The sequence below is a fragment of the Mytilus edulis genome, chromosome 10 (assembly GCF_963676685.1).
Source record: "Mytilus edulis chromosome 10, xbMytEdul2.2, whole genome shotgun sequence".
NCBI classification, from domain to species: Eukaryota; Metazoa; Mollusca; class Bivalvia; order Mytilida; family Mytilidae; genus Mytilus; species Mytilus edulis.
In genome coordinates, this window is record NC_092353.1 from 1459993 (window position 1) to 1483203 (window position 23211).

Below are 23211 nucleotides of genomic sequence, written 5' to 3' on the forward strand. Positions count from 1 at the left end.
AAAAAAAAGGTATGTTATTGGGGAAAGTCGGCTTCAAGCCGTCAATCCCCTATGGGGTTGACCAGAGTGACATTCCCTCACATCATTCAGTTTGTTTTTATTGTGTGGAAAAAACCCCAACAAATCTTACTGAGATTGATGAGAAGGAGTTGCACAAATGAACAGATTGGCTTTAAACACTTTTTTACACATTTCCCTTCTGTTTCTTTCGAAATTATCGTATCTTGAGCTCTCCTTTACACTATTTATGTTTCTTTTACAATCCGGAAAAATCAGTATGAAGAGATATTCTAAATATATCCAACCTAATTATATTTGCTCTTTTGATTGATTTATTAATCCCCTATCAATATATGCTAGTGTTTTGAAAAGTTAATTATTTTGAAACTGAGAAGCCAACTCCCTTAATAATATTGTATGCACAAACATGAGAAATTCAGAATTTAATCTCTTTCTATATTGCAGGTACAAAAAGGAGAAATGTAAAATCTTAATTTTCAATGTTTTAGGTTCAAACAGGAGAAGTTCAGAACTTAGTATTTACCATACCTATATTTGAACCACTACCTACGCAATACTATGTTAGGGCTATATCAGACAGATGGTTGGGGTCACAGTTCATGTGTCCAATATCATTCCAGCATTTAATACTACCAGAGAGACACCCTCCCCATACAGGTAGCTATATATAGTGTATTGTAACTAGAACAGTTTTAAAGTCAAGTAGACAGCCACAGGCCAGGTTCACCCTCCCCATACAGGTAGTGTATTGTAACTAGAACAGTTTTAAAGTCAAGTAGACAGCCACAGGCCAGGTTCACCCTCCCCATACAGGTAGTGTATTGTAACTAGAACAGTTTTAAAGTCAAGTAGACAGCCACAGGCCAGGTTCACCCTCCCCATACAGGTAGTGTATTGTAACTAGAACAGTTTTAAAGTCAAGTAGACAGCCACAGGCCAGGTTCACCCTCCCCATACAGGTAGTGTATTGTAACTAGAACAGTTTTAAAGTCAAGTAGACAGCCACAGGCCAGGTTCACCCTCCCCATACAGGTAGTGTATTGTAACTAGAACAGTTTTAAAGTCAAGTAGACAGCCACAGGCCAGGTTCAAAAAAGGAAACAACACAATATAAATTTCATGCGTCCTAAGCACTTTTCTGGGTCTACCTTCCTCAGGAACACTCAAAATTGATTATTTGAAAGCCAAGAATGTATAAGAACAATGTTCACCCAGATACATGAATGTGATTTATATTTATTATTTTTATATACATACTTTCTTAAAAACTGATATACAAGTTCAATTACATTAGAACAATTGGTGTGTCTATTAAAGGGTTAAGTTATAATAAAGGGAATAAAAGCATTACCTTTTCTCTCAAACTGGCTGCTGGTTAAAATGTAAAACTGAAGGCTTGACATATGCATAAGATATAAATGGAAAATTTAAGTAAGAATATCACTTCTTGTTCAGTAGATAGATTTAAGAGATAACTGTATTGTATTTGAAGCTTTAAGGACGTCCATCAGTAGTTTTACTGTCGCAAATTTAGTTTACCTGGCGACGCGGAGCGGAGACAGGTAAACGGGTATTTGCGACAGTAAAACTACCGATGGATGTCCGCAAAGCTTCAAATACAATACAGTTATCTCTATTCTAATGCAAAACAAGTTCATAATTAAATTTCAATCATAATTTCAGTGTAAAATCTTCATTAAAAAAAAATCCGCGAAAAAATGTTATCTTCTTTGGTCCCTACACTACGTGACGTCATAGGTATGCTTCCGGCGTCAAACATAAACAACGGGCGTTTTCTGGCTTCTGTGCCGCTTCAGAATGTAATAAAATTTGATAAAAAGAAGATTTTTAGACGCAAGAAGTGAGTTTGTTGTTTATTATTGTAGAAATAACATGTCAGTACATTCCGAAATTCAAAATGTCGGCTTCCTTAGTTACAGACAAGGAGATAGAGAATTTTACGCTTGCTGTCATCCAATCAGAACAATTGTTACAAAATAATTGCATTAGAATTAGCATTAGATTTAATTGACTAAAGGAATAAAAAATCTTTTACTTATGTTGTTGTTTACATTTGATTCCAGAATTACTAGATCTACAGCCACTACCTATATCAGCATTAAATGACCCTATGTTAGAGACATTGTACAAGTTCACCCACTTTAACCCCATACAGACACAGATCTTCCACTGTCTATACCATACAGATAAAAATGTCCTATTAGGAGCACCAACAGGATCAGGCAAAACTATTGCTGCTGAGATGGCTATATTTAGAGTGTTTAGGGAATACCCAAATCACAAGGTAGGAATGGAATCTCACATGGTATACCTTAATTACAATTTAGGAAAACTGGCTATATTTACAGTGTTTGGGGAATTTCCAATCACAAAATGGGACTTCTCATGGTATATCTTATATTTAGTTACAGAAAAGAAAAGGTTAGGCTTTATAAAGGTTAAAACATGCAAAGATACATATTTGAGTTGTATGTTGTTGTATCGTTTGTATATACCCCACATCTGGTTTCAATCAGAGTTAAAGATGTTAACAGTTTTTAAGGAACATCTCAAGGGAAAACAATTTCTTTAGACTTGTTAGGAAATATCTAAATTACAAGGAAGTAAGTACAGAAATCCTTTGACGAAATAATTGCAGTGCTAATATTTACTGGTCGAAGAAAGAACAAATTATTGCTACACTACAGTCACACGTTCAGATGAAGAACAACAATAATAGTTGTATTCCCTTTGATGTTTATGATATTTTGAAGAGATTTTTGGCCTCATGTAAATCCATTCCTTATCTTCCATTTAAATCTATAAATGTTAATATTATTTATATCAAGGGCAAATTACTTTTGTTATGTTATATGGAATTCTATTAGGAAAAGCTTTTACAAACAAGATATTTTTAACAGCTTCTCACCCTTATCTCTCTCAGGCTGTCTACATAGCACCATTGAAAGCTCTGGTCAGGGAAAGAATGGAAGATTGGAAAGTCAGAATAGAAAAGAAGCTTGGTAAAAAGTAAGTACATGTAGTATAAAGTCACAATTAAACATGTAATAAGAGGTCACCCTTAGAGGCAAGATCTTTAATTTGAAATAAAATACACAGTGGCAGGGTTCTTCTTAGAGAGATTATTTAATTGAGGTAAAAGATTTTTGTCTAGCCTTGACGGAATCAAAAAGTGAGACTTAGGTATGCTGTTTCCAGCTAGGGGATGGCCTTGACGGCATCAATAATTAGTTTAAGTTTGTGATAAGGTCATTTAAAGGGAAACCACTAATGGTAAATCAATGATTTTTGTTATGCAGTTGTATAAGCATTGGCACATCACATTTCCATGGCCCTGCATCCTCTGTCATGGTGTATTGACTTTGAAAATTTGCTTAGTTTACATGTTGAAATTTGTGATTAGGTCAGTTTAAGCAGAACCACTTATGATAAGTTATTGATGTATGGTATGCAGTTGTATAAGCATTGGCACATCTCATTTCATCAGGGATTTATTGGCCCTGTACCTTAAGTCATGGTTCATTGACTTTGAATATTTTGCATAATTTACGTTTCAAAGAATTGCTATTTACAAAACCCTGAAAAGAGGCATTTGTCATGAAAAGTTTTATATTTCAGAAAATTATAATTTACAGGTGGTGTTATTTTACACTAGAAATAAGGGTTTTGTAAATCAGCACTGGATTATATATTTTAAGGTTGTAGAATTGGCAGAGTGGTATGAGGGCTATAGCTATAGTAATCTATTAGTTGTGAGATAATGAAAATGATGAATGTATTTATATTTCAGGGTTGTAGAATTGACTGGAGATGTAACACCAGATATGAGAGCTATTGCAGCGGCTGACCTCATCGTGACGACACCAGAGAAATGGGATGGTGTCAGTCGTAGCTGGCAAACCAGGAATTATGTCAAGGCTGTGGCTGTTCTTATTATTGATGAAATTCATTTGTTAGGTTAGTTTAATTTTATAGCCCTTTATCTGCGTTGCCAGAAAGGAAAAAATGTTCAGTAACCTCTTGTCCAATACTTCTGTCATTCTGTCTGTCTGAAACATATAGAGGCTATCTAGTATGTGTCATCTTTAAATCCAACGATTATTTTACATTATCATGACTTTGCACACAGATTGATGATGTGCTTTTCCTTTTTGGGAAATAATTGAGTAAAACTGCATTTGCAACCATCATATCCCCAATTGACAACAGCAACTCTTCAACTACAGTACTGTTATTCCTTAAATCCATTTCAATTTAAGTTAAAAAAAATATTTCATGTTTTAAAACTTTTTTAGGAAATGACAGAGGTCCAGTTTTAGAAGTCATTGTGTCAAGAACCAATTTTATATCCTCTCATACATCAAAGCCTGTCAGAGTGGTAGGACTATCTACAGCTTTGGCTAATGCTAGAGACCTAGCTGACTGGCTGGCTATATCACAGGTATGTTATCATCCCATACATCTAAGCCTGTCAGAGTCAGACTTGGGGTCAATTACATTGGAATGTAATTAATTAAATTACACATTACATTGCAAAAATGGTCAATTACACTAATTACACATTACACAGTTTTTGAAATGTAATTAATTAAATTACAATTACTTTACTAAAGTAATTAATTAAATTACACATTACATTTCATCATAATATTTGTTAACCAATATTATAAAATTGAGAATGGAAATGGGGAATATGCCAAAGAGACAACAACCCGACCATAGAAAAAAACAACAACAGCAGAAGGTCACCAACAGGTCTTCAATGTAGCGAGAAATTCCCGCACCCGGAGGCGTACATGTATGTATAATATTCAAGTAAACATAGTTTAGAGTTGCATTTGATAATCATGTGTAATTTTAATGTTTTGTCATTTAGTCTGCATCCCTCTGGTCTGTACAATTTGACAGCCATTCTCAATAGTATTTCTATAGGAGCTAATGTGGCATATATCGCTTGATTAGAACATGGAGGTATTATACTTCAATAATCAGTAGATGTGTTGATAGAAGAGGAAATTAGTTCCTATTAACTTGCCAATACATTAAGGGGTATTTTGACATCTCAGAAATGAAGTCATTTAAATAAAACATAGCATGAATAAAGAAATTATAAATAAATAAAAAAAAAAATCACTTAATAATTATTAAAAGTTATGCCTGTCACAACATTGAAAATAATTTTTAGTACAAACAATGTATAATGTCTATATCTTAGAAATATTTTGCTAATTAGATAAAATACATATAATAGTGGCATTGCCCTTGATCTTTTAATCTGATTAATTGCTGTTTATTTTACAGCTGTTAATTTTTATCTGTATAATCCTTTGGTGTATACTAATTTGACAAAATGATTGTGTGCAGTAAATTTAAATTCTAAATGAACTCTCATAAAGATTTTTCACACATTTTAATATGATTTTACAATTTATATTAAATCCTTATCATTAACACCATAAAAGTACATGTAATTGAAATGTAATTCAAAAGTAATTGAGCATTACATGCTTTTTTCATTGTAATTAATTAAATTACCATTACAAGCAATTAAAAAAATGCTCAATTACACATTACATTCAATTACATGGAAAATTGTAATGCATTACACTTAATTACCATTACATTTTCAATAACCCCATCCCTGGTCAGAGTGGTAGGACTATCTACAGCTTTGGCTAATGCTAGAGATCTAGCTGACTGGCTGGCTTTATCACAGGTAGGTAATCATCCCATACATCCAAGCCTGTCAGAGTGGTAGGACTATCTACAGCTTTGGCTAATGCTAGAGACCTAGCTGACTGGCTGGCTATATCACAGGTATGTTATCATCCCATACATCTAAGCCTGTCAGAGTGGTACGACTATCTACAGCTTTGGCTAATGCTAGAGATCTAGCTGACTGGCTGGCTTTATCACAGGTAGGTAATCATCCCATACATCCAAGCCTGTCAGAGTGGTAGGACTATCTACAGCTTTGGCTAATGCTAGAGATCTAGCTGACTGGCTGGCTTTATCACAGGTAGGTAATCATCCCATACATCTAAGCCTGTCAGAGTGGTAGGACTATCTACAGCTTTGGCTAATGCTAGAGATCTAGCTGACTGGCTGGCTTTATCACAGGTAGGTAATCATCCCATACATCTAAGCCTGTCAGAGTGGTAGGACTATCTACAGCTTTGGCTAATGCTAGAGACCTAGCTGACTGGCTGGCTATATCACAGGTATGTTATCATCCCATACATCTAAGCCTGTTAAAGTGGTAGGACTATCTACAGCTTTGGCTAATGTTAGAGACCTAGCTGACTGGCTGGCTATATCACAGGTATGTTATCATCCCATACATCTAAGCCTGTTAAAGTGGTAGGACTATCTACAGCTTTGGCTAATGCTAGAGACCTAGCTGACTGGCTGGCTATATCACAGGTATGTTATCATCCCATATATTGAAGCCTGTCAGAGTGGTAGGACTGTCTACAGGGTTAATGCTAGAGACCTAGCTGACTGGCTGGCTATATAGCAGGTATGTTATCATCCCATACATCTAAGCCTGTTAAAGTGGTAGGACTATCTACAGCTTTGGCTAATGCTAGAGACCTAGCTGACTGGCTGGCTATATCACAGGTAGGTTATCATCCCATACATCCAAGCCTGTTAGAGTGGTAGGACTGTCTACAGCTTTGGCTAATGCTAGAGATCTAGCTGACTGGCTGGCTATATAGCAGGTATGTTATCATCCCATACATCTAAGCCTGTTAAAGTGGTAGGACTATCTACAGCTTTGGCTAATGCTAGAGACCTAGCTGACTGGCTGGCTATATAGCAGGTATGTTATCATCCCATACATCTAAGCCTGTTAAAGTGGTAGGACTATCTACAGCTTTGGCTAATGCTAGAGACCTAGCTGACTGGCTGGCTTTATCACAGGTATGTTATCATCCCATACATCCAAGCCTGTCAGAGTGGTAGGACTGTCTACAGGGCTAATGCTAGAGACCTAGCTGACTGGCTGGCTTTATCACAGGTAGGTAATCATCCCATACATCCAAGCCTGTTAGAGTGGTAGGACTGTCTACAGCTTTGGCTAATGCTAGAGATCTAGCTGACTGGCTGGCTATATCACAGGTATGTTATCATCCCATACATCCAAGCCTGTCAGAGTGGTAGGACTGTCTACAGCTTTGGCTAATGCTAGAGACCTAGCTGACTGGCTGGCTATATCACATGTAGGTCAAAGTTTTATATATGTATGTTAACTGATACGCTTATTGGTGAGTAAGCTCCCTAGTGACATTTTTAATTAGCATTAGATCTTTAGATCAAGAATGGTCATGTGGTCCATGATCTGATTGTGTCATTTGGCCGAGTAAACAATGCACTCATAACAAGGGACACTTGTCCTGTAGACACATCTGGTTTAGCACCTTTTGGTGTTTGTGATGTCCTATTTTTAGCTCACCTGGCCCGAAGTCGTCGTCCGGCATCGTCTGTTAACTTTTACAAAAATCTTCTCCTTTGAAACTACTAGGTCAAATTTTACCAAACTTAGCCACAATTATCATTGGAGTATATAGTTAAAAAAATGTATCTGGTGACCAGGCCAACCAACCAAGATGGCCGTCATGGCTAAGAATAGAACATAGGGTAAAATGTAGATTTTGGTTTATAACTCTGAAACCAAAGCATTTAGAGCAAATCTGACATGGTGTAAAATTGTTCATCAGGTGAAGATCTATCTTCCCTGAAATTTTCAGATGAATCGGACAACCCGTTGTTGGGATGCTACCCATGAATTGGTAATTTTAAGGAAATTTTGCCGTTTTTGGTTATTATCTTGAATACTATTATAGATAGAGATAAACTGTAAACAACAATAATGTTAATCAAAGTAAGATCTACAAATAATTCAACATGATCAAAATGGTCAGTTGACCCCTTAAGGAGTTATTGCCCTTTATAGTCATTTTTTACCAATTTTTCGTAAATTTTGTAGTCTTTTATAGAAATCTTCTCCTCTGAAACGACTAGGCCAAATTTTACCAAACTTAGCCACAATCATCATCGGAGTATTTAGTTTAAAAAATATGTCCGGTGACCCAGCCAACCAACCAAGATGGCCGCCATGGCTAAAAATAAAACATAGGGGTAAAATGTAGATTTTGGCTTATAACTCTGAAACCAAAGCATTTAGAGCAAATCTGAAAGAGGTGAATTGTTTATTTAGTCAATATTTATCTCCTCTGAAATTTTTAGATGAATTGGACAATGGGTTGTTGGGTTGCTGTCCTACAATTGGTAATTTTTAAAGAAATTATTCTGTTTTTGGTTATTATCTTGAATATTAGTATAGATAGAGATAAACTGTCAACAGCAATAATGTTCAGCAAAGTAAGATCTACAAATAAGTCAACAAATGGTCAAAGAGTTATTGACCTCTATAGTCAATTTTTAACAATTTTCATTAATATTATAAATTTTTGTTAATTTTTACAAAATATTTTCCTCTGTGTAACTAAAGGGCCAAGTTTATTATAGATAGAGAAAATTGTAAGTAGCAAGAATGTTCAGTAAAGTAAGATCTACAAACACATCGCCATCATTAAAACACAATTTTGTCATGAATCCATCTGTGTCCTTTGTTTAATACATGTATGCACATAGACCAAGGTGAGCGACACAGGCTCTTAAGAGCCTCTAGTTTTGTTTGTTTCTTGAATTTTCTGGTAAAAGGTCCTGACTTAAGATATACTATTTTTAGATTGGGTATTTTGATGATTTATTCTTTTGTTTTCACTTTCTCTCTTTCCCAATTACACACCAGTAAACTAGTGCAAATTATCTTCATTCCTATGTATTTTTATTTCTAGAAGTACATATGTCCCTAAGTTTCACATTAGTGACTTTTTCATAGGTCACAGATTAAACATTCAACTTTTTTTATATGTTTTTTCCAGAACAATCTATAAATATTTACTGCTTTGGTATGACTCATGCTTTTGACGCTTTGAATACATTTATTACTGTGTTTTTCTCCTTTTTATTTTCCAGATGGGACTATACAACTTCCGACCATCTGTTAGACCAGTCCCCTTAGAGGTACATATACATGGGTTCCCAGGCCAACACTACTGTCCAAGGATGGCTACCATGAATAAACCAACATTCCAAGGTAGGTCCTTCAAGTTTGATTATACCATATAGCTTACCATGTGTTGTAAGGAACGACACTGATTAATGGTCATTGGTGACCTATTGCTGTTTTCTGCTCTTTGGTTGGGTTGTTTTCTCTTGGAATATTCCCCATTTCCATTTCATTTTTATGTGATTAAACAAACACCATGATGATGTGATCACTTTAAAAGTATACAGGTAAACAAGGATACAGTTCTTAAAATAACAGGAGACCAATTGTATTCAACATTGAAACAGCAATCCAACAGAACAAAAACCATTTGATGTAAACATACAATCTTGTATATTTAACATCATGGCAACAGATTAGAAAACTAGTATTTAAATCTCTACTGATAAACAGTAAAGCTGTCCTTATGAATAACAGTAGATGTATTGTAATGAGACAGCAACCTAAATATAAATAAAGCTTAGCACAAATGGAATAAAAAAATATATATATATATTCTGAAAAACAGTTATACATCATGGCATCAACCCAACATGACCAACAACTCAAAAATCAAATATTAATTATTACTCCTGAAGGAGATGACATGACCAGTATTTAGAACTCTAAAGAATTAATTACGTTTTGATATTACATTTTCTAGCTGTAAAGACCCACTCTCCTGACAAGCCAGTGTTAGTGTTTGTATCATCACGTCACATGACCAGTATTTAGAACTCTAAAGAATTAATTACGTTTTAATATTACATTTTCTAGCTGTAAAGACCCACTCTCCTGACAAGCCAGTGTTAGTGTTTGTATCATCACGTCACATGACCAGTATTTAGAACTCTAAAGAATTAATTACGTTTTGATATTACATTTTCTAGCTGTAAAGACCCACTCTCCTGACAAGCCAGTGTTAGTGTTTGTATCATCACGTCACATGACCAGTATTTAGAACTCTAAAGAATTAATTACGTTTTAATATTACATTTTCTAGCTGTAAAGACCCACTCGCCTGACAAGCCAGTGTTAGTGTTTGTATCATCACGTCACATGACCAGTATTTAGAACTCTAAAGAATTAATTACGTTTTAATATTACATTTTCTAGCTGTAAAGACCCACTCGCCTGACAAGCCAGTGTTAGTGTTTGTATCATCACGTCACATGACCAGTATTTAGAACTCTAAAGAATTAATTACGTTTTGATATTACATTTTCTAGCTGTAAAGACCCACTCTCCTGACAAGCCAGTGTTAGTGTTTGTATCATCACGTCACATGACCAGTATTTAGAACTCTAAAGAATTAATTACGTTTTGATATTACATTTTCCAGCTGTAAAGACCCACTCTCCTGACAAGCCAGTGTTAGTGTTTGTATCATCACGTCACATGACCAGTATTTAGAACTCTAAAGAATTAATTACGTTTTAATATTACATTTTCCAGCTGTAAAGACCCACTCTCCTGACAAGCCAGTGTTAGTGTTTGTATCATCACGTCACATGACCAGTATTTAGAACTCTAAAGAATTAATTACGTTTTGATATTACATTTTCTAGCTGTAAAGACCCACTCTCCTGACAAGCCAGTGTTAGTGTTTGTATCATCACGTCACATGACCAGTATTTAGAACTCTAAAGAATTAATTACGTTTTGATATTACATTTTCTAGCTGTAAAGACCCACTCTCCTGACAAGCCAGTGTTAGTGTTTGTATCATCACGTCACATGACCAGTATTTAGAACTCTAAAGAATTAATTACGTTTTGATATTACATTTTCTAGCTGTAAAGACCCACTCTCCTGACAAGCCAGTGTTAGTGTTTGTATCATCACGTCACATGACCAGTATTTAGAACTCTAAAGAATTAATTACGTTTTGATATTACATTTTCTAGCTGTAAAGACCCACTCGCCTGACAAGCCAGTGTTAGTGTTTGTATCATCACGTCACATGACCAGTATTTAGAACTCTAAAGAATTAATTACGTTTTGATATTACATTTTCTAGCTGTAAAGACCCACTCTCCTGACAAGCCAGTGTTAGTGTTTGTATCATCACGTCACATGACCAGTATTTAGAACTCTAAAGAATTAATTACGTTTTGATATTACATTTTCTAGCTGTAAAGACCCACTCGCCTGACAAGCCAGTGTTAGTGTTTGTATCATCACGTCACATGACCAGTATTTAGAACTCTAAAGAATTAATTACGTTTTGATATTACATTTTCTAGCTGTAAAGACCCACTCTCCTGACAAGCCAGTGTTAGTGTTTGTATCATCACGTCACATGACCAGTATTTAGAACTCTAAAGAATTAATTACGTTTTGATATTACATTTTCTAGCTGTAAAGACCCACTCTCCTGACAAGCCAGTGTTAGTGTTTGTATCATCACGTCACATGACCAGTATTTAGAACTCTAAAGAATTAATTACGTTTTGATATTACATTATCCAGCTGTAAAGACCCACTCGCCTGACAAGCCAGTGTTAGTGTTTGTATCATCACGTCACATGACCAGTATTTAGAACTCTAAAGAATTAATTACGTTTTAATATTACATTTTCCAGCTGTAAAGACCCACTCTCCTGACAAGCCAGTGTTAGTGTTTGTATTATCACGTCACATGACCAGTATTTAGAACTCTAAAGAATTAATTACGTTTTGATATTACATTTTCCAGCTGTAAAGACCCACTCTCCTGACAAGCCAGTGTTAGTGTTTGTATCATCACGTCACATGACCAGTATTTAGAACTCTAAAGAATTAATTACGTTTTGATATTACATTTTCTAGCTGTAAAGACCCACTCTCCTGACAAGCCAGTGTTAGTGTTTGTATCATCACGTCACATGACCAGTATTTAGAACTCTAAAGAATTAATTACGTTTTGATATTACATTTTCCAGCTGTAAAGACCCACTCTCCTGACAAGCCAGTGTTAGTGTTTGTATCATCACGTCACATGACCAGTATTTAGAACTCTAAAAGAATTAATTACGTTTTGATATTACATTTTCTAGCTGTAAAGACCCACTCTCCTGACAAGCCAGTGTTAGTGTTTGTATCATCACGTCACATGACCAGTATTTAGAACTCTAAAGAATTAATTACGTTTTGATATTACATTTTCTAGCTGTAAAGACCCACTCTCCTGACAAGCCAGTGTTAGTGTTTGTATCGTCACGTCACATGACCAGTATTTAGAACTCTAAAGAATTAATTACGTTTTGATATTACATTTTCTAGCTGTAAAGACCCACTCTCCTGACAAGCCAGTGTTAGTGTTTGTATCATCACGTCACATGACCAGTATTTAGAACTCTAAAGAATTAATTACGTTTTGATATTACATTTTCTAGCTGTAAAGACCCACTCTCCTGACAAGCCAGTGTTAGTGTTTGTATCGTCACGTCACATGACCAGTATTTAGAACTCTAAAGAATTAATTACGTTTTGATATTACATTTTCCAGCTGTAAAGACCCACTCTCCTGACAAGCCAGTGTTAGTGTTTGTATCATCACTTCACATGACCAGTATTTAGAACTCTAAAGAATTAATTATGTTTTGATATTACATTTTCTAGCTGTAAAGACCCACTCTCCTGACAAGCCAGTATTAGTGTTTGTATCATCACGTCACATGACCAGTATTTAGAACTCTAAAGAATTAATTACGTTTTGATATTACATTTTCTAGCTGTAAAGACCCACTCTCCTGACAAGCCAGTGTTAGTGTTTGTATCATCACGTCACATGACAGTATTTAGAACTCTAAAGAATTAATTACGTTTTAATATTACATTTTCCAGCTGTAAAGACCCACTCTCCTGACAAGCCAGTGTTAGTGTTTGTATCATCACGTCACATGACCAGTATTTAGAACTCTAAAGAATTAATTACGTTTTGATATTACATTTTCAAGCTGTAAAGACCCACTCTCCTGACAAGCCAGTGTTAGTGTTTGTATCATCACGTCACATGACCAGTATTTAGAACTCTAAAGAATTAATTACGTTTTGATATTACATTTTCTAGCTGTAAAGACCCACTCGCCTGACAAGCCAGTGTTAGTGTTTGTATCATCACGTCACATGACCAGTATTTAGAACTCTAAAGAATTAATTACGTTTTGATATTACATTTTCTAGCTGTAAAGACCCACTCTCCTGACAAGCCAGTGTTAGTGTTTGTATCATCACGTCACATGACCAGTATTTAGAACTCTAAAGAATTAATTACGTTTTAATATTACATTTTCTAGCTGTAAAGACCCACTCTCCTGACAAGCCAGTGTTAGTGTTTGTATGGTCACGTCACATGACCAGTATTTAGAACTCTAAAGAATTAATTACGTTTTAATATTACATTTTCTAGCTGTAAAGACCCACTCTCCTGACAAGCCAGTGTTAGTGTTTGTATCATCACGTCACATGACCAGTATTTAGAACTCTAAAGAATTAATTACGTTTTGATATTACATTTTCTAGCTGTAAAGACCCACTCTCCTGACAAGCCAGTGTTAGTGTTTGTATCATCACGTCACATGACCAGTATTTAGAACTCTAAAGAATTAATTACGTTTTAATATTACATTTTCTAGCTGTAAAGACCCACTCTCCTGACAAGCCAGTGTTAGTGTTTGTATCATCACGTCACATGACCAGTATTTAGAACTCTAAAGAATTAATTACGTTTTAATATTACATTTTCTAGCTGTAAAGACCCACTCTCCTGACAAGCCAGTGTTAGTGTTTGTATCATCACGTCACATGACCAGTATTTAGAACTCTAAAGAATTAATTACGTTTTAATATTACATTTTCTAGCTGTAAAGACCCACTCTCCTGACAAGCCAGTGTTAGTGTTTGTATCATCACGTCACATGACCAGTATTTAGAACTCTAAAGAATTAATTACGTTTTGATATTACATTTTCCAGCTGTAAAGACCCACTCTCCTGACAAGCCAGTGTTAGTGTTTGTATCATCACGTCACATGACCAGTATTTAGAACTCTAAAGAATTAATTACGTTTTAATATTACATTTTCAAGCTGTAAAGACCCACTCTCCTGACAAGCCAGTGTTAGTGTTTGTATCATCACGTCACATGACCAGTATTTAGAACTCTAAAGAATTAATTACGTTTTGATATTACATTTTCTAGCTGTAAAGACCCACTCGCCTGACAAGCCAGTGTTAGTGTTTGTATCATCACGTCACATGACCAGTATTTAGAACTCTAAAGAATTAATTACGTTTTCATATTACATTTTCTAGCTGTAAAGACCCACTCGCCTGACAAGCCAGTGTTAGTGTTTGTATCATCACGTCACATGACCAGTATTTAGAACTCTAAAGAATTAATTACGTTTTGATATTACATTTTCCAGCTGTAAAGACCCACTCTCCTGACAAGCCAGTGTTAGTGTTTGTATCATCACGTCACATGACCAGTATTTAGAACTCTAAAGAATTAATTACGTTTTGATATTACATTTTCTAGCTGTAAAGACCCACTCTCCTGACAAGCCAGTGTTAGTGTTTGTATCATCACGTCACATGACCAGTATTTAGAACTCTAAAGAATTAATTACGTTTTGATATTACATTTTCTAGCTGTAAAGACCCACTCTCCTGACAAGCCAGTGTTAGTGTTTGTATCATCACGTCACATGACCAGTATTTAGAACTCTAAAGAATTAATTACGTTTTGATATTACATTTTCTAGCTGTAAAGACCCACTCTCCTGACAAGCCAGTGTTAGTGTTTGTATCATCATGAAGACAGACCAGTATTTAGAACTCTAAAGAATTAATTACGTTTTGATATTACATTTTCTAGCTGTAAAGACCCACTCTCCTGACAAGCCAGTGTTAGTGTTTGTATCATCACGTCACATGACCAGTATTTAGAACTCTAAAGAATTAATTACGTTTTGATATTACATTTTCTAGCTGTAAAGACCCACTCTCCTGACAAGCCAGTGTTAGTGTTTGTATCGTCACGTCACATGACCAGTATTTAGAACTCTAAAGAATTAATTACGTTTTGATATTACATTTTCTAGCTGTAAAGACCCACTCTCCTGACAAGCCAGTGTTAGTGTTTGTATCATCACGTCACATGACCAGTATTTAGAACTCTAAAGAATTAATTACGTTTTAATATTACATTTTCCAGCTGTAAAGACCCACTCTCCTGACAAGCCAGTGTTAGTGTTTGTATCATCACGTCACATGACCAGTATTTAGAACTCTAAAGAATTAATTACGTTTTGATATTACATTTTCCAGCTGTAAAGACCCACTCTCCTGACAAGCCAGTGTTAGTGTTTGTATCGTCACGTCACATGACCAGTATTTAGAACTCTAAAAGAATTAATTACGTTTTAATATTACATTTTCCAGCTGTAAAGACCCACTCTCCTGACAAGCCAGTGTTAGTGTTTGTATTATCACGTCACATGACCAGTATTTAGAACTCTAAAGAATTAATTACGTTTTGATATTACATTTTCCAGCTGTAAAGACCCACTCTCCTGACAAGCCAGTGTTAGTGTTTGTATCATCACGTCACATGACCAGTATTTAGAACTCTAAAGAATTAATTACGTTTTGATATTACATTTTCCAGCTGTAAAGACCCACTCTCCTGACAAGCCAGTGTTAGTGTTTGTATTATCACGTCACATGACCAGTATTTAGAACTCTAAAGAATTAATTACGTTTTGATATTACATTTTCTAGCTGTAAAGACCCACTCTCCTGACAAGCCAGTGTTAGTGTTTGTATCATCACGTCACATGACCAGTATTTAGAACTCTAAAGAATTAATTACGTTTTGATATTACATTTTCTAGCTGTAAAGACCCACTCGCCTGACAAGCCAGTGTTAGTGTTTGTATCATCACGTCACATGACCAGTATTTAGAACTCTAAAGAATTAATTACGTTTTAATATTACATTTTCTAGCTGTAAAGACCCACTCGCCTGACAAGCCAGTGTTAGTGTTTGTATCATCACGTCACATGACCAGTATTTAGAACTCTAAAGAATTAATTACGTTTTGATATTACATTTTCTAGCTGTAAAGACCCACTCTCCTGACAAGCCAGTGTTAGTGTTTGTATCATCACGTCACATGACCAGTATTTAGAACTCTAAAGAATTAATTACGTTTTGATATTACATTTTCTAGCTGTAAAGACCCACTCTCCTGACAAGCCAGTGTTAGTGTTTGTATCATCACGTCACATGACCAGTATTTAGAACTCTAAAGAATTAATTACGTTTTGAAATTACATTTTCTAGCTGTAAAGACCCACTCTCCTGACAAGCCCGTGTTAGTGTTTGTATCGTCACGTCACATGACCAGTATTTAGAACTCTAAAGAATTAATTACGTTTTGATATTACATTTTCTAGCTGTAAAGACCCACTCTCCTGACAAGCCAGTGTTAGTGTTTGTATCATCACGTCACATGACCAGTATTTAGAACTCTAAAGAATTAATTACGTTTTGATATTACATTTTCTAGCTGTAAAGACCCACTCGCCTGACAAGCCAGTGTTAGTGTTTGTATCATCACGTCACATGACCAGTATTTAGAACTCTAAAGAATTAATTATGTTTTAATATTACATTTTCTAGCTGTAAAGACCCACTCTCCTGACAAGCCAGTGTTAGTGTTTGTATCATCACGTCACATGACCAGTATTTAGAACTCTAAAGAATTAATTACGTTTTGATATTACATTTTCTAGCTGTAAAGACCCACTCTCCTGACAAGCCAGTGTTAGTGTTTGTATCATCACGTCACATGACCAGTATTTAGAACTCTAAAGAATTAATTACGTTTTGATATTACATTTTCCAGCTGTAAAGACCCACTCTCCTGACAAGCCAGTGTTAGTGTTTGTATTATCATGTCACATGACCAGTATTTAGAACTCTAAAAGAATTAATTACGTTTTGATATTACATTTTCTAGCTGTAAAGACCCACTCTCCTGACAAGCCAGTGTTAGTGTTTGTATCGTCACGTCACATGACCAGTATTTAGAACTCTAAAGAATTAATTACGTTTTAATATTACATTTTCTAGCTGTAAAGACCCACTCTCCTGACAAGCCAGTGTTAGTGTTTGTATCATCACGTCACATGACCAGTATTTAGAACTCTAAAGAATTAATTACGTTTTAATATTACATTTTCTAGCTGTAAAGACCCACTCTCCTGACAAGCCAGTGTTAGTGTTTGTATCATCACGTCACATGACCAGTATTTAGAACTCTAAAGAATTAATTACGTTTTAATATTACATTTTCCAGCTGTAAAGACCCACTCTCCTGACAAGCCAGTGTTAGTGTTTGTATCATCACGTCACATGACCAGTATTTAGAACTCTAAAGAATTAATTACGTTTTGATATTACATTTTCTAGCTGTAAAGACCCACTCGCCTGACAAGCCAGTGTTAGTGTTTGTATCATCACGTCACATGACCAGTATTTAGAACTCTAAAGAATTAATTACGTTTTGATATTACATTTTCTAGCTGTAAAGACCCACTCTCCTGACAAGCCAGTGTTAGTGTTTGTATCATCACGTCACATGACCAGTATTTAGAACTCTAAAGAATTAATTACGTTTTGATATTACATTTTCTAGCTGTAAAGACCCACTCTCCTGACAAGCCAGTGTTAGTGTTTGTATCATCACGTCACATGACCAGTATTTAGAACTCTAAAAGAATTAATTACGTTTTGATATTACATTTTCCAGCTGTAAAGACCCACTCTCCTGACAAGCCAGTGTTAGTGTTTGTATCATCACGTCACATGACCAGTATTTAGAACTCTAAAGAATTAATTACGTTTTAATATTACATTTTCTAGCTGTAAAGACCCACTCTCCTGACAAGCCAGTGTTAGTGTTTGTATCATCACGTCACATGACCAGTATTTAGAACTCTAAAGAATTAATTACGTTTTGATATTACATTTTCTAGCTGTAAAGACCCACTCTCCTGACAAGCCAGTGTTAGTGTTTGTATCATCACGTCACATGACCAGTATTTAGAACTCTAAAGAATTAATTACGTTTTGATATTACATTTTCCAGCTGTAAAGACCCACTCTCCTGACAAGCCAGTGTTAGTGTTTGTATCATCACGTCACATGACCAGTATTTAGAACTCTAAAGAATTAATTACGTTTTGATATTACATTTTCTAGCTGTAAAGACCCACTCTCCTGACAAGCCAGTGTTAGTGTTTGTATCATCACGTCACATGACCAGTATTTAGAACTCTAAAGAATTAATTACGTTTTAATATTACATTTTCTAGCTGTAAAGACCCACTCTCCTGACAAGCCAGTGTTAGTGTTTGTATCATCACGTCACATGACCAGTATTTAGAACTCTAAAGAATTAATTACGTTTTGATATTACATTTTCTAGCTGTAAAGACCCACTCTCCTGACAAGCCAGTGTTAGTGTTTGTATCATCACGTCACATGACCAGTATTTAGAACTCTAAAGAATTAATTACGTTTTGATATTACATTTTCTAGCTGTAAAGACCCACTCTCCTGACAAGCCAGTGTTAGTGTTTGTATCATCACGTCACATGACCAGTATTTAGAACTCTAAAGAATTAATTACGTTTTGATATTACATTTTCCAGCTGTAAAGACCCACTCGCCTGACAAGCCAGTGTTAGTGTTTGTATCATCACGTCACATGACCAGTATTTAGAACTCTAAAGAATTAATTACGTTTTGATATTACATTTTCTAGCTGTAAAGACCCACTCGCCTGACAAGCCAGTGTTAGTGTTTGTATCATCACGTCACATGACCAGTATTTAGAACTCTAAAGAATTAATTACGTTTTCATATTACATTTTCTAGCTGTAAAGACCCACTCGCCTGACAAGCCAGTGTTAGTGTTTGTATCATCACGTCACATGACCAGTATTTAGAACTCTAAAGAATTAATTACGTTTTGATATTACATTTTCCAGCTGTAAAGACCCACTCTCCTGACAAGCCAGTGTTAGTGTTTGTATCATCACGTCACATGACCAGTATTTAGAACTCTAAAGAATTAATTACGTTTTGATATTACATTTTCTAGCTGTAAAGACCCACTCTCCTGACAAGCCAGTGTTAGTGTTTGTATCATCACGTCACATGACCAGTATTTAGAACTCTAAAGAATTAATTACGTTTTGATATTACATTTTCTAGCTGTAAAGACCCACTCTCCTGACAAGCCAGTGTTAGTGTTTGTATCATCACGTCACATGACCAGTATTTAGAACTCTAAAGAATTAATTACGTTTTGATATTACATTTTCTAGCTGTAAAGACCCACTCTCCTGACAAGCCAGTGTTAGTGTTTGTATCATCATGAAGACAGACCAGTATTTAGAACTCTAAAGAATTAATTACGTTTTGATATTACATTTTCTAGCTGTAAAGACCCACTCTCCTGACAAGCCAGTGTTAGTGTTTGTATCATCACGTCACATGACCAGTATTTAGAACTCTAAAGAATTAATTACGTTTTGATATTACATTTTCTAGCTGTAAAGACCCACTCTCCTGACAAGCCAGTGTTAGTGTTTGTATCGTCACGTCACATGACCAGTATTTAGAACTCTAAAGAATTAATTACGTTTTGATATTACATTTTCCAGCTGTAAAGACCCACTCTCCTGACAAGCCAGTGTTAGTGTTTGTATCGTCACGTCACATGACCAGTATTTAGAACTCTAAAAGAATTAATTACGTTTTAATATTACATTTTCCAGCTGTAAAGACCCACTCTCCTGACAAGCCAGTGTTAGTGTTTGTATTATCACGTCACATGACCAGTATTTAGAACTCTAAAGAATTAATTACGTTTTGATATTACATTTTCCAGCTGTAAAGACCCACTCTCCTGACAAGCCAGTGTTAGTGTTTGTATCATCACGTCACATGACCAGTATTTAGAACTCTAAAGAATTAATTACGTTTTGATATTACATTTTCCAGCTGTAAAGACCCACTCTCCTGACAAGCCAGTGTTAGTGTTTGTATTATCACGTCACATGACCAGTATTTAGAACTCTAAAGAATTAATTACGTTTTGATATTACATTTTCTAGCTGTAAAGACCCACTCTCCTGACAAGCCAGTGTTAGTGTTTGTATCATCACGTCACATGACCAGTATTTAGAACTCTAAAGAATTAATTACGTTTTGATATTACATTTTCTAGCTGTAAAGACCCACTCGCCTGACAAGCCAGTGTTAGTGTTTGTATCATCACGTCACATGACCAGTATTTAGAACTCTAAAGAATTAATTACGTTTTAATATTACATTTTCTAGCTGTAAAGACCCACTCGCCTGACAAGCCAGTGTTAGTGTTTGTATCATCACGTCACATGACCAGTATTTAGAACTCTAAAGAATTAATTACGTTTTGATATTACATTTTCTAGCTGTAAAGACCCACTCTCCTGACAAGCCAGTGTTAGTGTTTGTATCATCACGTCACATGACCAGTATTTAGAACTCTAAAGAATTAATTACGTTTTGATATTACATTTTCTAGCTGTAAAGACCCACTCTCCTGACAAGCCAGTGTTAGTGTTTGTATCATCACGTCACATGACCAGTATTTAGAACTCTAAAGAATTAATTACGTTTTGAAATTACATTTTCTAGCTGTAAAGACCCACTCTCCTGACAAGCCCGTGTTAGTGTTTGTATCGTCACGTCACATGACCAGTATTTAGAACTCTAAAGAATTAATTACGTTTTGATATTACATTTTCTAGCTGTAAAGACCCACTCTCCTGACAAGCCAGTGTTAGTGTTTGTATCATCACGTCACATGACCAGTATTTAGAACTCTAAAGAATTAATTACGTTTTGATATTACATTTTCTAGCTGTAAAGACCCACTCGCCTGACAAGCCAGTGTTAGTGTTTGTATCATCACGTCACATGACCAGTATTTAGAACTCTAAAGAATTAATTATGTTTTAATATTACATTTTCTAGCTGTAAAGACCCACTCTCCTGACAAGCCAGTGTTAGTGTTTGTATCATCACGTCACATGACCAGTATTTAGAACTCTAAAGAATTAATTACGTTTTGATATTACATTTTCTAGCTGTAAAGACCCACTCTCCTGACAAGCCAGTGTTAGTGTTTGTATCATCACGTCACATGACCAGTATTTAGAACTCTAAAGAATTAATTACGTTTTGATATTACATTTTCCAGCTGTAAAGACCCACTCTCCTGACAAGCCAGTGTTAGTGTTTGTATTATCATGTCACATGACCAGTATTTAGAACTCTAAAAGAATTAATTACGTTTTGATATTACATTTTCTAGCTGTAAAGACCCACTCTCCTGACAAGCCAGTGTTAGTGTTTGTATCGTCACGTCACATGACCAGTATTTAGAACTCTAAAGAATTAATTACGTTTTAATATTACATTTTCTAGCTGTAAAGACCCACTCTCCTGACAAGCCAGTGTTAGTGTTTGTATCATCACGTCACATGACCAGTATTTAGAACTCTAAAGAATTAATTACGTTTTAATATTACATTTTCTAGCTGTAAAGACCCACTCTCCTGACAAGCCAGTGTTAGTGTTTGTATCATCACGTCACATGACCAGTATTTAGAACTCTAAAGAATTAATTACGTTTTAATATTACATTTTCCAGCTGTAAAGACCCACTCTCCTGACAAGCCAGTGTTAGTGTTTGTATCATCACGTCACATGACCAGTATTTAGAACTCTAAAGAATTAATTACGTTTTGATATTACATTTTCTAGCTGTAAAGACCCACTCGCCTGACAAGCCAGTGTTAGTGTTTGTATCATCACGTCACATGACCAGTATTTAGAACTCTAAAGAATTAATTACGTTTTGATATTACATTTTCTAGCTGTAAAGACCCACTCTCCTGACAAGCCAGTGTTAGTGTTTGTATCATCACGTCACATGACCAGTATTTAGAACTCTAAAGAATTAATTACGTTTTGATATTACATTTTCTAGCTGTAAAGACCCACTCTCCTGACAAGCCAGTGTTAGTGTTTGTATCATCACGTCACATGACCAGTATTTAGAACTCTAAAAGAATTAATTACGTTTTGATATTACATTTTCCAGCTGTAAAGACCCACTCTCCTGACAAGCCAGTGTTAGTGTTTGTATCATCACGTCACATGACCAGTATTTAGAACTCTAAAGAATTAATTACGTTTTAATATTACATTTTCTAGCTGTAAAGACCCACTCTCCTGACAAGCCAGTGTTAGTGTTTGTATCATCACGTCACATGACCAGTATTTAGAACTCTAAAGAATTAATTACGTTTTGATATTACATTTTCTAGCTGTAAAGACCCACTCTCCTGACAAGCCAGTGTTAGTGTTTGTATCATCACGTCACATGACCAGTATTTAGAACTCTAAAGAATTAATTACGTTTTGATATTACATTTTCCAGCTGTAAAGACCCACTCTCCTGACAAGCCAGTGTTAGTGTTTGTATCATCACGTCACATGACCAGTATTTAGAACTCTAAAGAATTAATTACGTTTTGATATTACATTTTCTAGCTGTAAAGACCCACTCTCCTGACAAGCCAGTGTTAGTGTTTGTATCATCACGTCACATGACCAGTATTTAGAACTCTAAAGAATTAATTACGTTTTAATATTACATTTTCTAGCTGTAAAGACCCACTCTCCTGACAAGCCAGTGTTAGTGTTTGTATCATCACGTCACATGACCAGTATTTAGAACTCTAAAGAATTAATTACGTTTTGATATTACATTTTCTAGCTGTAAAGACCCACTCTCCTGACAAGCCAGTGTTAGTGTTTGTATCATCACGTCACATGACCAGTATTTAGAACTCTAAAGAATTAATTACGTTTTGATATTACATTTTCTAGCTGTAAAGACCCACTCTCCTGACAAGCCAGTGTTAGTGTTTGTATCA

The 23211-nt window shown here is 35.3% G+C and overlaps 1 protein-coding gene across 1 annotated transcript in view; it reads left to right on the forward strand.

Moving 5' to 3' along the window:
• LOC139493119 (activating signal cointegrator 1 complex subunit 3-like) overlaps positions 1-23211 on the forward strand; it is a 221832-nt gene that overhangs the window by 32521 nt on the left and 166100 nt on the right. The window contains exons 25-30 of the mRNA XM_071281281.1: positions 510-678; positions 2106-2326; positions 2966-3051; positions 3833-3999; positions 4338-4483; positions 9088-9208. Coding sequence (XP_071137382.1) covers positions 510-678; positions 2106-2326; positions 2966-3051; positions 3833-3999; positions 4338-4483; positions 9088-9208 — 910 coding nt within the window. The remainder of the gene's footprint in view (positions 1-509; positions 679-2105; positions 2327-2965; positions 3052-3832; positions 4000-4337; positions 4484-9087; positions 9209-23211) is intronic.